This window comes from Benincasa hispida, chromosome 6, assembly GCF_027475165.1.
Source record: "Benincasa hispida cultivar pf3 chromosome 6, pf3_genome.v1.1, whole genome shotgun sequence".
In the NCBI taxonomy this organism is placed as follows: domain Eukaryota; kingdom Viridiplantae; phylum Streptophyta; class Magnoliopsida; order Cucurbitales; family Cucurbitaceae; genus Benincasa; species Benincasa hispida.
This window is the reverse complement of record NC_143483.1, coordinates 16,763,089-16,778,942: the sequence shown is the minus strand read 5'-3', so window position 1 is coordinate 16,778,942 and position 15,854 is coordinate 16,763,089. Positions and strand designations below refer to the sequence as shown.

Genomic DNA, 15,854 nt, shown 5'->3' with positions numbered 1-15,854 from the left:
TTTTCTACTGTAGTTTTGAGTTGTCGAAGAAGAGAGTCATCTGTACAACATACTATCCCATTTGATCCGCGTATTATTTCTTACGAACAATAGGTTGGTTTTCTGGGATTGCACAAATTGGATTTATCCAACTTGATTGGCACCTCATTATTGCGAGCGTTGGAGACTAGAAACCCACACATTTTATATGCCTTGTGGGAAATGTACAATTACGTTGCGGGATGTTGCTATACAATTTAGATTATGAGTGGACGAAGAACCTTTGACAGGTTCATTACAATATCATTCGAAAATTGTTTGTGACGAACTCTTAGGCGTCCGACCAGATGATTAGAAAGGTTCAAGATTGAGTATCTCGTGGTTAGCGTCCCAATTTCGAGAATTGCCTCCCAATGCTAACGACATCAGCATATGTAGGTATGTGTTGAAATATGTTAAATTAGCCCCAAGGGCATTTTTGTCTTTTTACTATATTTGCTAAATTAGGGTTTCACATTATTCTATTTATATCTAGGGTTGGGTCTATTGTAAAGTGACATAAAATAATAAGTTCTTTTCTATCGTGGTTTTTCTTCCCTGAATTAGGGTTTTCCACGTAAACTCCTTGTGTTGTCTTCTTTCCTTATTTCAATATGGTATCAGAGCAAGGTGATGAAACCCTAGCCCCGGTAGAAGAAACTCAGTCGTCAAACTTAGTAGGTGAAGGTACGCTGAATAATGAGGCTGTGATTCAAGCAGCGGTTGACCGATATCTCCGAACCATCATCCCAGGTGGTGGAATTGCTCCAGCTGGCTCGCCGATTAGCTTCCAGTCTCAGCCGTTCCAGCTGAACACCATCGATCGGATTCTTCCAGCCGAACAGCAGGTGGTGGTGGAAGGTCACACCTTCCAGCCGACGCACGCAATCGGGTCACAACCAATCGGATCCTCAGCGTCGCTCACAACCGTCTCAGCCTCAAACGTTCTCCAGCCGGCGCACGCGATCGGTCTACAGCCGGTAGGTATCTCGGCGTCGCACAGAATCGCGTCTTCACCAAACGATCATGGGTGTGTTCCAGCTGCCGGGTCGAGTCAAATCGGCGCGATTTCTTCCCATGGGCGTGTTCCAACTGCCGAGTCGGGTCAGATCGGCGCGATTTCTTCCGCTGCACAGCAAATCGCCGAGCCGTTCATCCGTTACCCACCATCACAGCAGTCTGGGAGCAGCGCCGGTCACGGGTTGCCGAACTTTGCCGCTGGTGCACTTCCGGCAGTAGCTTCTTCACAGCATCATAGTGGACAGCCTCTTCCTCAAGTATATCCGGTTCAGCCCCAGTTTCGAATGGGTGAATCCATTGAAGAAAATCCCATGGTATTTAGACAGAAAAATTCCAGATCTGAATCTCATGGGGAACTCCAACAACAATTAGCTAGTCTTCAGCAACAGATGGTCGCCCTGGGAGCCCGATTGAATGGCCATGATTCTTCCCCGATGTATTCAGAAAATCCGGTATCAATGTTTCCTACTCCAACTTCTAATCTTTTATCTGGAACAATTGAAAATTCTGCAGGAATGATCACGGGAGAGAAGTTGAATGGGCAAAATTACTTCTCTTGATCCCAAACCATTAAAATGGTTCTTGAGGGACGCCATAAGTTTGGATATTTAACTGGAGAGATACCACGACCGAATCCTGGGGATCCCCAAGAGCGTGTCTGGAACGCAGAGGATTCTTTGCTCCGCTCAATGTTAATTAGTAGTATGGAACCACAAATCGGGAAACCCTTACTCTATTCAGCCACTGCCCCGGATATTTGGGATGCAGTCCGAAGGTTATATTCGAGGCGTCAGAACGCATCCCGCCTGTATACTCTACGTAAACAGGTTCACGAATGCAAACAGGGGAGCATGGATGTAACATCATACTTCAGCAAGATATCGTTGTTATGGAAAGAAATGGATCTATGTCGGGAGATCATCTGGACCTGCCCACAAGATGGAATTCAATACTCCAAGATAGAAGAGGTTGAGCGTGTGTATGATTTTCTTGCCGGGCTACACCCCAAATTTGATACAGTTTGCAATAGAATACTAGGGCAGAAACCAATTCCGTCTCTCATGGAGGTATGTTCAGAAGTTAGATTGGAAGAAGATAGATCAAGTGCAATGAATGGGCCAAGTGTTATCACTATAGAGTCAGCTGCCTTCAGGGTGAAGTCCACTGGAGTGGATGGTGACAAGCAGAATAGTAAAACACCCCCAGTTTGTGGGCTTTGTAAAAAACAGTGGCATACGAAGGATTAGTGTTGGAAATTGCATGGTCGCCCTCCAAATGGTAAACGTCGCCCTCCGAATGACAAGTCGAAATCTGGGCGTGCTCTAGTAGATGAATCAGTTGAGGAGACTGCACAACCTCAAACACAGCTTCCAGTGACTAATCCTGGGGATTCAAGTACCGTAGGAATCGGAACAGTTGCTCAATCAGGTAATCCTCAATCCTTGAGTTTCCTTGCTGAGGGGAATGAGTTATGGATTCTGGATTCAGAAGCACCCGATCACTTGACTGGCTCATCCGACCGATTTCTCTCATACTATCCAAGTGCTGGAAATGAGAGGATTCGAATTGCGGATGGGTCCTTCGCTCCTGTTGCTGGAAAAGGTAGACTGTCACCATTTCATGGATTAACTCTGTAAAATGTCTTACATGTGCCCAAAATTTCTTACAATTTATTATCAATAAGCAAAATAACAAAAGATTTGAACTGTAGAGTTGTCTTCTCATCAGATACTGCTTTATTTCAGGACTTGAGCTCGGGGAGGACGATTGGCACTGCCCGATATGACAGAGGCCTATATTTCCTTTCTACAGATGCTTCCTCTAGAAGCTTGTTTAGGACTAGCCTTTTATCTTCGTTTGCTATATCTGAAACAGATTATTTATTGTGGCATTTTCATCTTGGACATCCTAGTTTTCAATATATGCGGTATTTGTTTCCTCATTTATTCAATAATGTGAATGTTTCTTCATTATCTTGTGATGTCTGTATACGTGCTAAACAACATCGCGTGTCATTTGTTTCTCAGCCCTATAAGCCTACCCAGCCTTTCCACCTGGTTCACAGTGATGTTTGGGGTCCCTCGAACATCAATACCCTGTCTGGTAAACGGTGGTTTGTAACTTTCATTGATGATCATACCCGACTTACATGGGTATATCTCCTTGCTGATAAGTCCGAGGTTTTATCTACCTTCAAACAGTTCTATACCACTGTATTAACACAGTTTAACACAAAGATTGCCATTCTCCGAAGTGACAATGGTCGTGAGTTTGTCAATCACACCTTCCAGGAGTTCCTAGTGTCAAAAGGGATCATCCATCAAAACTCGTGTGCATATACTCCACAACAAAATGGGGTAGCTGAACGAAAAAATCTCCATCTTATTGAAGTGGCTCATTCCTTGATAATTCCAGCATCTCTTCCTTCGTACCTGTGAGGAGATGCGATTCTTACCGCAGCTCATCTAATTAATAGAATGCCTTCCCGAGTCCTAAAGTTTCAAACCCCTCTTGAGTGCTTCAAAGAGTCCTATCAGTCTACCCGTCTTATTCCTGAGGTTCCTCTTCGTGTGTTTGGGTGTACAGTCTTTGTTCATACTCATGGTCCACATCAGACTAAGTTTGCTCCACGAGCTAAAACATGTGTGTTTGTCGGGTATCCTCTTCATTAGCGAGGCTATAAATGTTTCCATCCCTCTTCCAGAAAATATTTTGTTACTATGGATGTCACGTTCCTTGAAGACAAACCGTTCTTTCCCATTAGTCATCTTCAGGGGGAGACCACGAATGAAGAGACTAACAATTCCACGTATTCCATACCCATTAGCCTCAACCTTGAGCCTAGTCCAGATATTCCTGAACCTGAACTTCGTCCCAATATTCAGCTTAGTCCCAATATTCCTGGACCTAGTCTACCTAGTCTTGAGCCTAATTCGGCTCCTATTGTTCCCATGTCGGTTCTTCCTACTAAACAAGTGCCCTGGATAACGTATTATAGGAGGAATCTCAGAAAGGAAATTCAGGAAACCTCTGGTGTTCCATCGGAAAGTGTCCAAGCTTCAGAACCAGCACAAGTTCAAGATCCCGTTGTCTCAAAGGAGAGTCTTGAAGAAAAATCTGGGAACATAGAAAGTGACGAAATGAGCTCAGAGAAGGTTGAAATGTCAGGAAGGGATGAAATGCTTAAAATTCCTCAAGAGGATGCAGAATTGTCTCAAAAGTCCGATACTAAAGAAAGACAAACGAAAACTGACAACTATGATAACACCCTGGATATGCCATTTGCTCTGAGAAAGGGAACCAGGTCATGTACAAAATATCCTTTGCATAGCTTTCTGACCTATAGTAACTTATCTCCTGTTTTTAAGGCTTTTACTACTCAGCTAGATGCTCTAACAATACCTACTAGTGTACATGCGGCCATGGAAGTTCTCGAATGGAAAGCAGCAGTAATGGAGGAAATGAGAGCTCTTGAGGCAAATAAGACTTGGGAGTTAGTAGCTCTCCCTAGAGGTCACAAAACAGTTGGTTGCAAATGGGTGTTCACAGTGAAGTATAAGTCTGACGGAACACTTGAGAGATATAAAGCCAGGTTAGTTGCTAAAGGATTCACTCAGACGTATGGAATTGATTATTCAGAAAATTTTTCCCCAGTGGCTAAGTTAAACACGATTCGTGTTCTTCTGTCTGTCGCCGTGAATAAAGATTGGCCCCTACATCAACTAGATGTAAAGAACGCATTCCTAAATGATGAGTTGGAAGAGGAATTTTATATGAGTCTACCTCCAGGTTTTGAAGCTAAGTTTGGGAATCATGTTTGCAAACTCAGGAAGTCTTTATATGGGTTGAAGCAGTCTCCTAAGGCGTGGTTTGACAGATTCACCGTGTTTGTTAAGTCCCAAGGGTTTGTTCAGGGACATTCTGATCATACCTTGTTTACCAAAAAATCACCCTTAGGAAATATTGCTGTGTTGGTAGTGTATGTTGATGACATCATTCTATCAGGGGATGATATGGCAGAAATTGCTAAGCTAAAACAAAGGATGGCGAGTGAATTTGAAATTAAGGATCTTGGTAGTTTAAGGTATTTTCTAGGGATGGAAGTGGCAAGATCTAAAGCAGGAATATCTGTTTCTCAGCGGAAGTACACGATGGACTTGTTAAAAGAAATAGGAATGACCGAATGCAAACCTATTGACACCCCTATTGAGGTCAATAGCAAACTGAAAAATGTTTTGGAAGGAGTTCCTGTGAATAAGGAGAGGTATCAACGCCTAGTAGGAAAACTGATTTACTTGTCTCATACTAGACCCGACATCTCCTATGCTGTGAGTGTAGTAAGTCAGTTCATGCAGAGTCCATATGAGGAGCACATGGAAGCTGTGTCTCGAATTTTGAGATATTTAAAGTCCACCCCTGGGAAGGGCTTGGTATTCAGGAAACATGACACACGAAGCATCGAGGCATATACTGACTCAGATTGGGCCGGATCTGTGACTGATAGAAGGTCAACCTCAGGGTACTGTACCTTTGTATGGGGAAACTTGGTAACTTGGCGGAGTAAAAAACAGGGTGTAGTGACCAGAAGTAGTGTTGAGGCAGAGTATAGAGCTATGAATCTGGGAGTGTGTGAAGAAATCTAGTTGCAGAAAGTTTTATCTGATCTTCACGAGAGTAGTCCTGGGCCTATGAAGCTGTATTGTGATAATAAGGCTGCCATCAGTATTGCAAACAATCCCGTACAACATGATAGAACCAAACACGTTGAAATTGATAGGCACTTTATTAAAGAAAAGTTAGACCGCGGATCTATTTGTATTCCCTATGTACCTTCAGTCCAACAGATCGCCGATGTCTTTACTAAAGGGTTATCAAGACAGACGTTTGAAGCTTGTATTAACAAGTTGGGCCTTACTGATATCTATGCCCCAACTTGAGGGGGAGTGTTGAAATATGTTAAATTAGCCCTAAGGGCATTTTTGTCTTTTTACTATATTTGCTAAATTAGGGTTTCACATTATTCTATTTATATCTAGGGTTGGGTCTATTGTAAAGTGACATAAAATAATAAGTTTTTTTCTATCGTGGTTTTTCTTCTCTGAATTAGGGTTTTCCACGTAAACTCCTTGTGTTGTCTTCTTTCCTAATTTCAATAGTATGCACAAGCATATATTATGCAGCTTAATGGAGAATTTTTATTCGCTGACAAGTCGAACACTCTGGTACATCTTCTGTTTCTCTCGCTGTTGTTTGATTTCGAGCATGCTGGTACATACTCGTGGGGTAGTGCTTGCCTTGCATGGTTTTACAGAGAACTTTGTTGGGCTACTAATGCACATACGTTGGAAATAACGGGGCCATCGATACTACTACCGATATAGGCTTATGATAGTTTAAAATTATGGCACCACAAGTCCAGTTACAGGTCCCAGGTCATCGTCCACTCAGCGTCAGGTATTATTTCATTTCTATATTTATTCCGTTATCATTTTATGTAATAAAATAAATTAATTGTATTTTTTTCCATAATTTTAGATAGAGTGGTGTACTAACTATCTCTAGACAGTCAGCAAATGTGTTGCTAGTATGCCGACAAATATTTGACAGACTGATGCACATTCAGATAACAAATGAATATTAAAAACTTCTTGGGTATCTAATTATTATTATAATTTTTTTTTACACAAGATATTTTGTCATTACTATCTTGTGGTCAAAACATCTGGTTAACCGTTAGCCCTTTTATATGCTTCCATATAATAGAGTGGCATCATTTGAGACAGTTCAGTCTGCAACAAACGATACCTTCGTTGTGCTATACACTCTCGACATTACACCAGATTGATTTGAGAGGTAAGCATGACCAAGACTGACACATAATTCATGTGAAATATATATTGTATTGGCATGCACGTCATAACAAATGGACCAGTTGTACTAGGTGACTATTTTTCATGATACGATTCAATCATGAGACAATTTATTACACCGAGCGATGCTTACTATTACTGCATGGTAAGAGTTTTATTATCTTACAATTCCTAAATATATGATATGCAGTATTCGGTACAAACAATTTATCAGAGTTGAGTTTATTGTATGACCAAACCTTGGTAAATGTAAAAAGTATTATTCAACAAATAAAACAACTTAATGTTGCTGACATTAATCGAAGAAGTATTCGTTGTAGACGACAACGACAACAAGGCGAAGCTAATTTAAACGCACACGAAGTTGACCACCATGTAGAGTAAGCGCTAGGAGGTCATCTTTTAACATCTTGTAAACTTCTATTTTGAAATTAAAGAACTAATTTCTCTTTTTCTAAAGTAAACGCTAGCTTGTCTACAAGCTCTATTTTTTATTTGTAGAATATCTACTCTATCTTTTCGGAGAGAAGTTCCACCTAGTCAAGTCAATATCTTATTTTTAATATACTTGCAAACTACACTACAAAATATATATATATAAATAAGGAAGAAATTTGTTAGTTTAAAAAAAAAAAGTCAAATTGTGGACCCCGCCACGAGTTTGGCTTTGACCAAGTTCATAGGAACTAACATGACACTAACTTGATTAAAAACATAATCGTGTACCCGATACACGATTTTCCTTCCACCGAAAACTACTCTATTTTTTTCAATACTTTCTCCTTCAACAGTACTTTTGAAAATTCTATACTATGTACCTCATTTTTATCATTACTTTCAAAAACCACATTATTCTTTATAGGGATGTTCATGGGTTGAGTTGGTGGTAAATTTCTTCAACCCAAATAACCCTTTAAAAAATGAATTCAACTCAACCCAACCATGAAATATTTGGATTGGGCTGATTCGGGTTAATCGATTCTTTATTTAAAATTTTGTTCTAAAAAGAAGTAAAACGTAAATATGTAAAAATCTAATTTAATTATTTTCATATATTGAGTTAAGATTAACAACTTAATTATAATTTATATAGTGAAAATTTTCTTTCTAAAATGAAAAGTATTGTTAAAGAATAAATTATTCAAAAAAAATATTAAAATAAAATAAAATTAAAATTATTATACACAAATAATTGTGTTATAAGTAAAAATATATATATATATATATATATATATATATATATATTTTAAATTAATAATAAATTCGAATTGGTTTTGATTATATTAGGTACCAATAACTTAAAATTTTCATTTATTTGAACCCAACCCAACTCAAACGATTGGATTGAGTTGATCGAATTTTTCAAGTCATCGAATTTTTTGAACACTCCTAATTCTTGAACTTTATCCATTATCATTAATGAAAAAGTTAGAAGGCAAAATAAGAAAATTAAAAAAATTTCCCTTTTAAATATAAAAAATATAAAAACAAAACAAATAGAAACCACTAATTTATTTTATTCAAATTAAAAGGGAAAAAAAACCCGACTAATTTAAAGAAAGCTAAAAAAAAAAAACAAAAAGAAAACGCAAAAACATAAGGTCGAAACGATTACAGCGAGCACAAAGAGAGGCGAGTTTATCCTCGAGCTCAGATTTCTCCTTCCATGGCGGCCATTCCATCTTCCTCACTGCAATTCCCCAACTCTCTCACACTTCCTCGCAAGCCCAAGCTTCTCACCTTCGTAACCAGAGCAGCAGATCCGGAATCTCCTGCCGCCGATTCAGAATCTGGATCTGACGGCGACGATTTTGAGGATCGGTTGGCCAAGGTCCGACTCCGATACCGAAGTGGAACAGGAAAGAAAGCAGAGATACGGAAGGCTCGGAAGTCCAAGAAAGGATCTACCTCCGCCAACTCGTCGGTGTACCTGCCGCCAGTGCCGCTAAAGGAGGCGGTTTCCGGCGGACTTAAAGTGGAATTTGGATTCAGTCCGTATAGCGAGAGGATCAATGGATGGATTGCGATACTCGGAATATCGGCTCTGGTTCTGGTGGAATTAGCTACCGGAAAAGGCGTCATCAATTACCATACGCCGGCGATTATACTGATTCAAGTGTATTTTGTAGCGGCGGTTGCTGCTCTGTATATCAAATACGAGAAGGAGAAGGTTAGCGTTTGGCCGCCGGATGAAATAAAAAATTAGAATAAAGCTTTAATAAATTCCGTTTTTTTATCTCTCTTTTTCCTGAAATTTCAACCTTTCTTTCTTCTTTTCTTGTTTAACATTGAACCAATGCTCTTGAGTTGTTGTATGAATGAACATGAGAAACGTGCATTATTCAAAGGAAGTAACATTATTATCATTCGTTATTCTGAAGCTTGATAATTCAAGCTTCTGTTGTGATGTTTTCTTTTTTCTTAACCCATCTAAATTTTCAATGCATGTAAAATTTCAAGCACTACCTCCCCACATAAATTTGCAATCAAATAATCTGTTTTGATATGTCATAAAGGTTTTTTTATTTACAACAGAATAGGCTAATGTTGTCCTTTGATGCAATAATATCCCAATATTACTCCAAAGACACCAAACCTAGAAGTTAAAAAGACAAAAACAATGTAGCCTAATCTAAATCAATCAAGTGGCAATCAAAATTTTATATAACATTGCTTTCAAATAATTACCCTTTTTATATGAAAAGTTTTAAGCATAAAATCATGGATGATAATTTCGACATAAAGAACATTTAACTTCTACAAAGTTATTATATCATAATGTGCTTTGAAAACAGTTAAATTCACTCTTGCCCTACTACAAATCTTTCAAAAACACACCTTTAATCATTCAATTCAATATTTAATTTCATTTTTAAATACAATTTTCATACTAATTTTAAATTATTAACAATATTTTCAAATTGATTTTGAAAATAACCACTTTAGAATTATACTCCAAAACATGCCTTTAATTCTAAAAAAAATAGTGTCAAAACATGTCTTTAATTTTGAAAAAATATTGTCGAAACATGCCTTTGATTTTAAAAAAAATATTGTCAGACGGCCAAAAGAATTAAAATCACCCAAAGAATACTACTTAGGAAATTTAATTCAACTTTTACATTTTCATATTTCAGGTAAATATAAGAGAATTTTCATATTTTATAAGATGTGGGTAATAAAGAATATAAGTCCTTCCAATGTGAAGCAACCAATTCTAAGCACAAGAGGGAGGCAACTTCTCTGAAATGGCAGAAGAAAGCATATAAATATACACACACATATATATAGCCAACCAACAAAAAAAAGTGAATATTCACCTGGCTTCTGAATTGCTCAATGAGGCAAATTAGAATTTGAAACTTGAGTCCAGCAGAGATTATTGCAAAGGAAATTTTCAAAATCTTTTTCTTTTCATTCGTGAGATTTCTTCAAAGCCATGATGTTCATTCCACAACTGCCGACCATGTCTGTATTCTTGTTCATGTTCTTCAATAACTCCAGTTCGTCTACCTAAATTTTCAGATTGGTTCTTTAATCGTCTATCGAATTCCCTCTCTCTCATCTTACTTCTTTCATGAAACTCGGCTTCATCCTCTGCACAATATCGGAAAGGCCTAGGCCTTTCATCTGCATCGTTATGATAGTTTTCACCATCGGAATCATTACATTGCGGTCGGAATGGATGAAGATGTTCATGTCTGTCAGGAAACCTTCTTCGGTCGTCATCGTTACCATCAATGACCAGTTCATTAAATTGACCTGGATGTATAGGCCCATCATAGTATTCGTTACTCTCTATCCTATCTCGAGGATCCATATCTTCGAACCTCCTATTTCTAAAGGATATTCTATCTGTTCGGTTCCTACTTCGTATACCTGATCTCATATGGCCATGGTCACGAGCAGAGCCCATATCCCTCAAATCGTTGGGTGGCAGTGATGGAAAAGGGAAACCATGTCTTCGAACTGGCATATCTCCATGGATAGGAGGCTGATCAGGGGATCTCATCCTATAACCCGGTGGACTTCGACGTGCCATTTCTGGATGTCCGAAGAATCTCTCGGACTTTCTTTTGGATGGAAACCATTGGCCAGGAGAGCGTCCTCTGGACCTTCCTGGAGATTTAGAATCAACTCTTGGAAAGCTTTTTCTTTGGATGGGAAAGTTCCTTCGGTCTGGGATATAAGGAGGCCTATCTACTTCAAATGGAGGTTGAGGATGGTACATTGGGTCCATTGTCTCATCATCTAAGGTCCTCATAAACTTTTCACCGTGTCGTGGTCCAATCAATTCAGACCCAGGTTCACGAATGCATCTACTTGGACTGATATTTCTATGCATTCCGTGTACCATTTTAACTCCACCTCGTAGTGGAGGCCCATCTCTTCTACCAGGTGACTTCCTCCTAGAAGGTATATGACAAAAAATGGGGCCTTCATCGTCTAAAATTTGTCTACCTCGATGACCACCAGTACGAAATGGACCACCGGGTTTCATTTTATAATGGTTTTGATCAATGTCATCATCAGAAACAGCAGGCATGTATTTACGTCTTCGAGCGTCATATGGTGGTATTTGATCATTGTAAACTCCTGGAGAAATTGTTGGATTAAAATCCCATTCACCTTGGACAGAGTTTATCCGGATAGTGAATCTACCTCTTCTACGAGTAAAATTCGTTCGGGGTGATAGATTCTGACGTCTATTCACATAAAATTTCGGGAAAACGTCCCTGTATGAGTCATCTCTAGAAAATAGAAAGATGTCAGCAATGCAGAAAGTAATCAAATGAATGCAGACAAGAAACAGGCTTGGTTTATATATGTATATATATAAGAAAAAAAAAAAAAAAAAGAAGCCATGACAAATAATCACCTTCCTTGAGGTTGTAATTTTTCTCCATCATGCGCCATGTCAGGTATTAGTTCTCTATCAGTTTGTGTTAAAACCGACCTCACCAAACTCGGTCTTGTTTTGGTAGGAGATGAAGTAGAAGCTTGACAGGGATTAACAATCTGGCTATGTCGATTGCCACGAGTAAAATCATCAGTAACATCATCATTATTTAAAGGCTCTTTAACATTTGGCAGAGCTAGATCCTCGTTTTGGACAAAATCCACTGTTTTAACATTCTCTGCATCACTCTGAGAAACTGTCGCAATTGATTCTTCAATTCCGGTAGTGGCTCTCTCGGAAGAAATTTTCTGGTCCTCTAAGGCAGATATTTTCTCACAATGAAACAATTGCCTAGGACCTGTGGCTTTTATAGCCTTGTTGGCCTTGTTCAAATTCACCTTAGAGGTATTATCTTCAACAAGTAGCTCTTTCAAATGTTCTTGCTCAGAAGATTGATTTGAAGTAACAAAATGAAGAATGTCTTCTCTTTTAACATCAAGATTTTCTGATTTATCTTCCTGTTTAACAGAAACCAAAGAGGAACAATCAGAACCAGGAAGTCCATTGCTACAATCACCATGATCAAAATTTTTTACTTCTCTTGTCTCACATATACTGCTTTCTACTTGAGTCATCAATATTGGTTCCCGAACCTCTCCATCTTCATAATCTTCTTCTATAACATTATCAACAGCATCCATGGCCTCATTTACATCCTGCTTACCATCTGATTCATATTCAGAACTATAAGGATCTTCCTCTAATAAATCGGCTGATAAACTGATCTTTTCCTCATCACTAACAGAACATTCCTCGCATCCATGCAAACTGGAGCACTGCTTATTCCTGTGTTCCAAAGGATGCCACTGAGGATTATTCTCATTTTGATCTTCAACAATGAATGGTTTTATAACAGAGCTATTGGAATCTTTGGAACATGTATCCTTGCTTAAATCTGTCATTTCTGAATTCACAAGTCCACCATCACAGCCATCTCCTTGGTGCACTTTCCTATTAAGAGGTCCTCTAGTTGGAGTTTGCAACTCTGAATGGTTTGGCACGTCTTTGTCTACAATCATATCATTAGTACAAGAAGGATTTTTAGCTGTTTTCGACATCTCAGCCAATGGAATTGCTATAGGTTTTGTAATAGGACTACTGGAATCTTTGGAACCTGTATCCTCGCTTATATCAGTCATTTCTGACTTGACAAGTTCACCACGGCAACCATGCGATCCCCCTTGGTGCATTATCGTACTAAGATGTTCTTTAGAAGGAGTTTGCAATTCTGAATGGTTTGACATATCTTTGTCTATAATCAAATCAGTTGTACAAGAAGGATTTCCAGCCACTTCAGACATCTCTGCCACAAAAGACATTGGTACAGCACAAGAATTATCTACATCTGAAAGAACTTGCTTTTCTACCAGATCTAATCTACCACCTAATGTTTTGAGTGCTTCCTGTTTGCTTTGATAAATTGATTCGGATTTAATAGATTTAGACTTAACTATGTTCATTGATTTGTAAATATCTGAAGCACTGGGAAGTTGAAGAAATCCACGCTTCACTACAGCATTGTCTGATACTCCCGGCACATTAACTTCATCACTTTTAGACTCAAGTTTGGAACCCTCAGCAAATGGTTCTGACTTTACAACTTTCAGTGTGCCATTAAGATCATCAAACTGCTTACTTCTTCCTGGTGAGCTTAATGAAGGACTTGATTTCCTAAAATCTAACTTAATAAATGAGCTCTGTTCCTGACTTATTACATGCCTATGATCAGATGAACAAAGACTTAGATGAAGATGATCACTGTGATCTAAAGGGTGGGTTAGTTTTCCAAACAGAGTATCAGTTTTAACCATTTCCGTTAAGCATCTATCTGTGGCGACAGTTGTGTTTGTCTGAACAACTGGAACATGCACTGGAGGATCATCACTTGCACAGCCTTCCCAAAACTCCATTGAGGTATTTAGATCCCAATTTTCCCTATTTGACTGCTGAAGAGAACCATCATTATCAGACCCGACATTACCAGTGAGACACTGGGTGTGACTTCCTTGCTTGCTTAAACTTAAGTTCAATACCACTGGTCCTAAATTATTCCCTTCTAGAACTGAGACTGGAACAAGACGTTCCTTCAAACTGAGAGATAATTCAACTTCTTTTTTTACCACAGAAGTTGAAGAATTACATTTATCAAGTTCTTTTCTGTGACTCTCATCACTTTTCTTTTCAGCACAAACTCCAGGGTTAGAGTCCGGATCAGAAGATGGTAACTTTAACTCGGGCTTCTCTTGCAGAGCAAGCATACGATTTTCATTCACCAAACATGTTTCTTTATTTCCCACGCTGCCAGTAAAACAATCATCATTTTTCTTAAACTCAACTCGGGAAGGTCCTATACTGCTTTGGACCATATTGACATTGCATAAATCAGATTTCCAATTTCCATCCTCGGAAAATGAAATCTTCTTCTTTTCTGAAAATTCAGAAGTTGTGATTGTACTGGAATTTGAAACTGTTGGACTATCAGATACGCAAGGCTCTTCTACTTTAACCATGTTATCATCTACTGGTGGAAGAGAAGATATTTCTTTGGGTGGAGAAGATTGGATCGAAGGAAACCTCCTCTTCTTGATTGGAACAATTGTAGTATAATCATTAGTTGACATGACAATGCGCTTAAACTCAACCTGCCAGATAAATATATACTGAGAAAAATGATAAGAATTTTTGTTCCAGAAAACAACAAGAAATCATGAAAAACCTCTTCACTTTCTGGTGCAACGAAGATTTCGAGACCTTAGAAGCTTAACAACTTTTTTCGATCTTCAATCAATCTTTTCGCCTGTCTGATATATTCACGTTCCACCAGCTAAACATTGAAACCACACCCGATTTAATTGTCAAAAAATATTCAAGTACTCCAACAACTTTAGCTTGCTCATCAACTCAAAACTCTAAAACCTCTACTATGATTTTTTTTTAAAAAAAAAAAAAAACATAGACCTAACAAAATAACAAATCTTCCTCATTCGATTCATGGAGATATTTTTTGTTCTTAAGGCAGAGAAGCAAAATTCATAACAGAAAGCAGAATGATGAGAAACCCAAATCGAGGATGTATTTATAGATTCGTAGTCGGCAGGAAGACCGGAGATCGAATCATCGAATGAGATTACCTTCGGGAGATGAAGATTTCTACGAGGTTGTTAGATCGATGAGAGTGCAAGAATGGAACTGATCGTATGAGCGTATACAACAGAACAAAACTAGGATCAACGAGCAGATGACCAAGAACAGCTGACCTTGACCTAGAACAAAAAGATAGCAGATTCGGCGGCAAAGGAAAGGAAGTAACGAAGAAAGAGCACGTAAAAGGAGGGAGCACATGAAGGGAGCATTTAAAGGTTAGGTAGTGGAAATTAATGGTTGTTTTATTGGGCCCAGGCCTATTTTTCCTGAATTGGGCTGGCCCAATAGAAGCCAAGTTGGATCTGACCCAATTGAATCCGTTAGTGAACTTAAAAAAAAAAAAAAAAAAATAGCGACGGAGAATAGAAATATCAAAATTTTAAACCTTCATTTGAAAAAAATGGTAAAAAGTATCAAAATTATAAAAATAGTAAATCGAAGTTATATAATAGAAATACTAATTAGTAAATGATAAAACTACCCTAAAACAATTCAACACAAACGATAATGAAAAGATATATTGTTTCAAAAACAACTCTCGAATACCACACTAAATATTCTAGAACACAAATACACATTATCTAAACATTCCAAAAGAAAAAATTAAAAATTTTAATTTACCCAATATGTTCTAATTGCCTGTAGAATGCGTGTATGCAAGAGAAAATAATGACCAAGCGGTGGAGGTCATTAAAAACTTATGGATGTAGACTTCCTATAAGGTGAGATAGAATAAATTTGATTATATTAGTGAAGTTGTTGTTGGTAGGTGAATATTTGAAGGAATTGCAACTTCAAAACGACGTGACTATTGGAAATATGATTGCATTTGACATCAAAAC

General features: G+C 38.3%; 2 protein-coding genes across 6 annotated transcripts; one reads left to right on the top strand and one right to left on the bottom strand.

Annotated features, from left to right (window-relative positions):
• Positions 1-8,403: 8,403 nt before the first annotated feature.
• Positions 8,404-15,217, bottom strand: LOC120079942 (uncharacterized). Of its 5 annotated transcripts, XM_090314715.1 has the most exons (6): positions 15,000-15,203; positions 14,585-14,692; positions 11,788-14,510; positions 11,571-11,659; positions 10,229-11,504; positions 8,404-9,051 (listed from the first exon to the last, which is right to left on the bottom strand). In XM_090314715.1, exons 3-5 carry the CDS (start codon positions 14,487-14,489, stop codon positions 10,306-10,308), a joined length of 3,990 nt encoding a protein of 1,329 aa, XP_090170841.1. In that variant the 5' UTR covers positions 14,490-14,510; positions 14,585-14,692; positions 15,000-15,203; the 3' UTR covers positions 8,404-9,051; positions 10,229-10,305. The 5 variants fall into 5 exon arrangements, with proteins under 5 accessions (XP_090170841.1, XP_038890338.2, XP_038890339.2 ...); XM_039034410.2 differs by having other exon boundaries at positions 10,229-11,659; positions 15,000-15,217; XM_039034411.2 differs by having other exon boundaries at positions 10,229-11,659; positions 11,788-14,692; positions 15,000-15,214.
• LOC120079944 (FKBP-type peptidyl-prolyl cis-trans isomerase) lies at positions 8,575-9,274 on the top strand. Its single transcript, XM_039034417.2, has one exon. The coding sequence runs from the start codon at positions 8,575-8,577 to the stop codon at positions 9,112-9,114; it is 540 nt and encodes a 179-aa protein (XP_038890345.2). The 3' UTR covers positions 9,115-9,274.
• Positions 15,218-15,854: the final 637 nt, after the last annotated feature.

Excerpts from the sequence above, each read along its gene's own strand:
- LOC120079942 (XM_039034410.2), bottom strand. The coding sequence starts at position 14,489 with ATGTCAACTAATGATTATACTACAATTGTTCCAATCAAGAAGAGGAGG. Across the intron at positions 11,660-11,787 it reads AAATTACAACCTCAAGGAAG|AGATGACTCATACAGGGACG; the intron begins GTGATTATTTGT and ends TCTATTTTCTAG.
- LOC120079944 (XM_039034417.2), top strand. The coding sequence starts at position 8,575 with ATGGCGGCCATTCCATCTTCCTCACTGCAATTCCCCAACTCTCTCACA.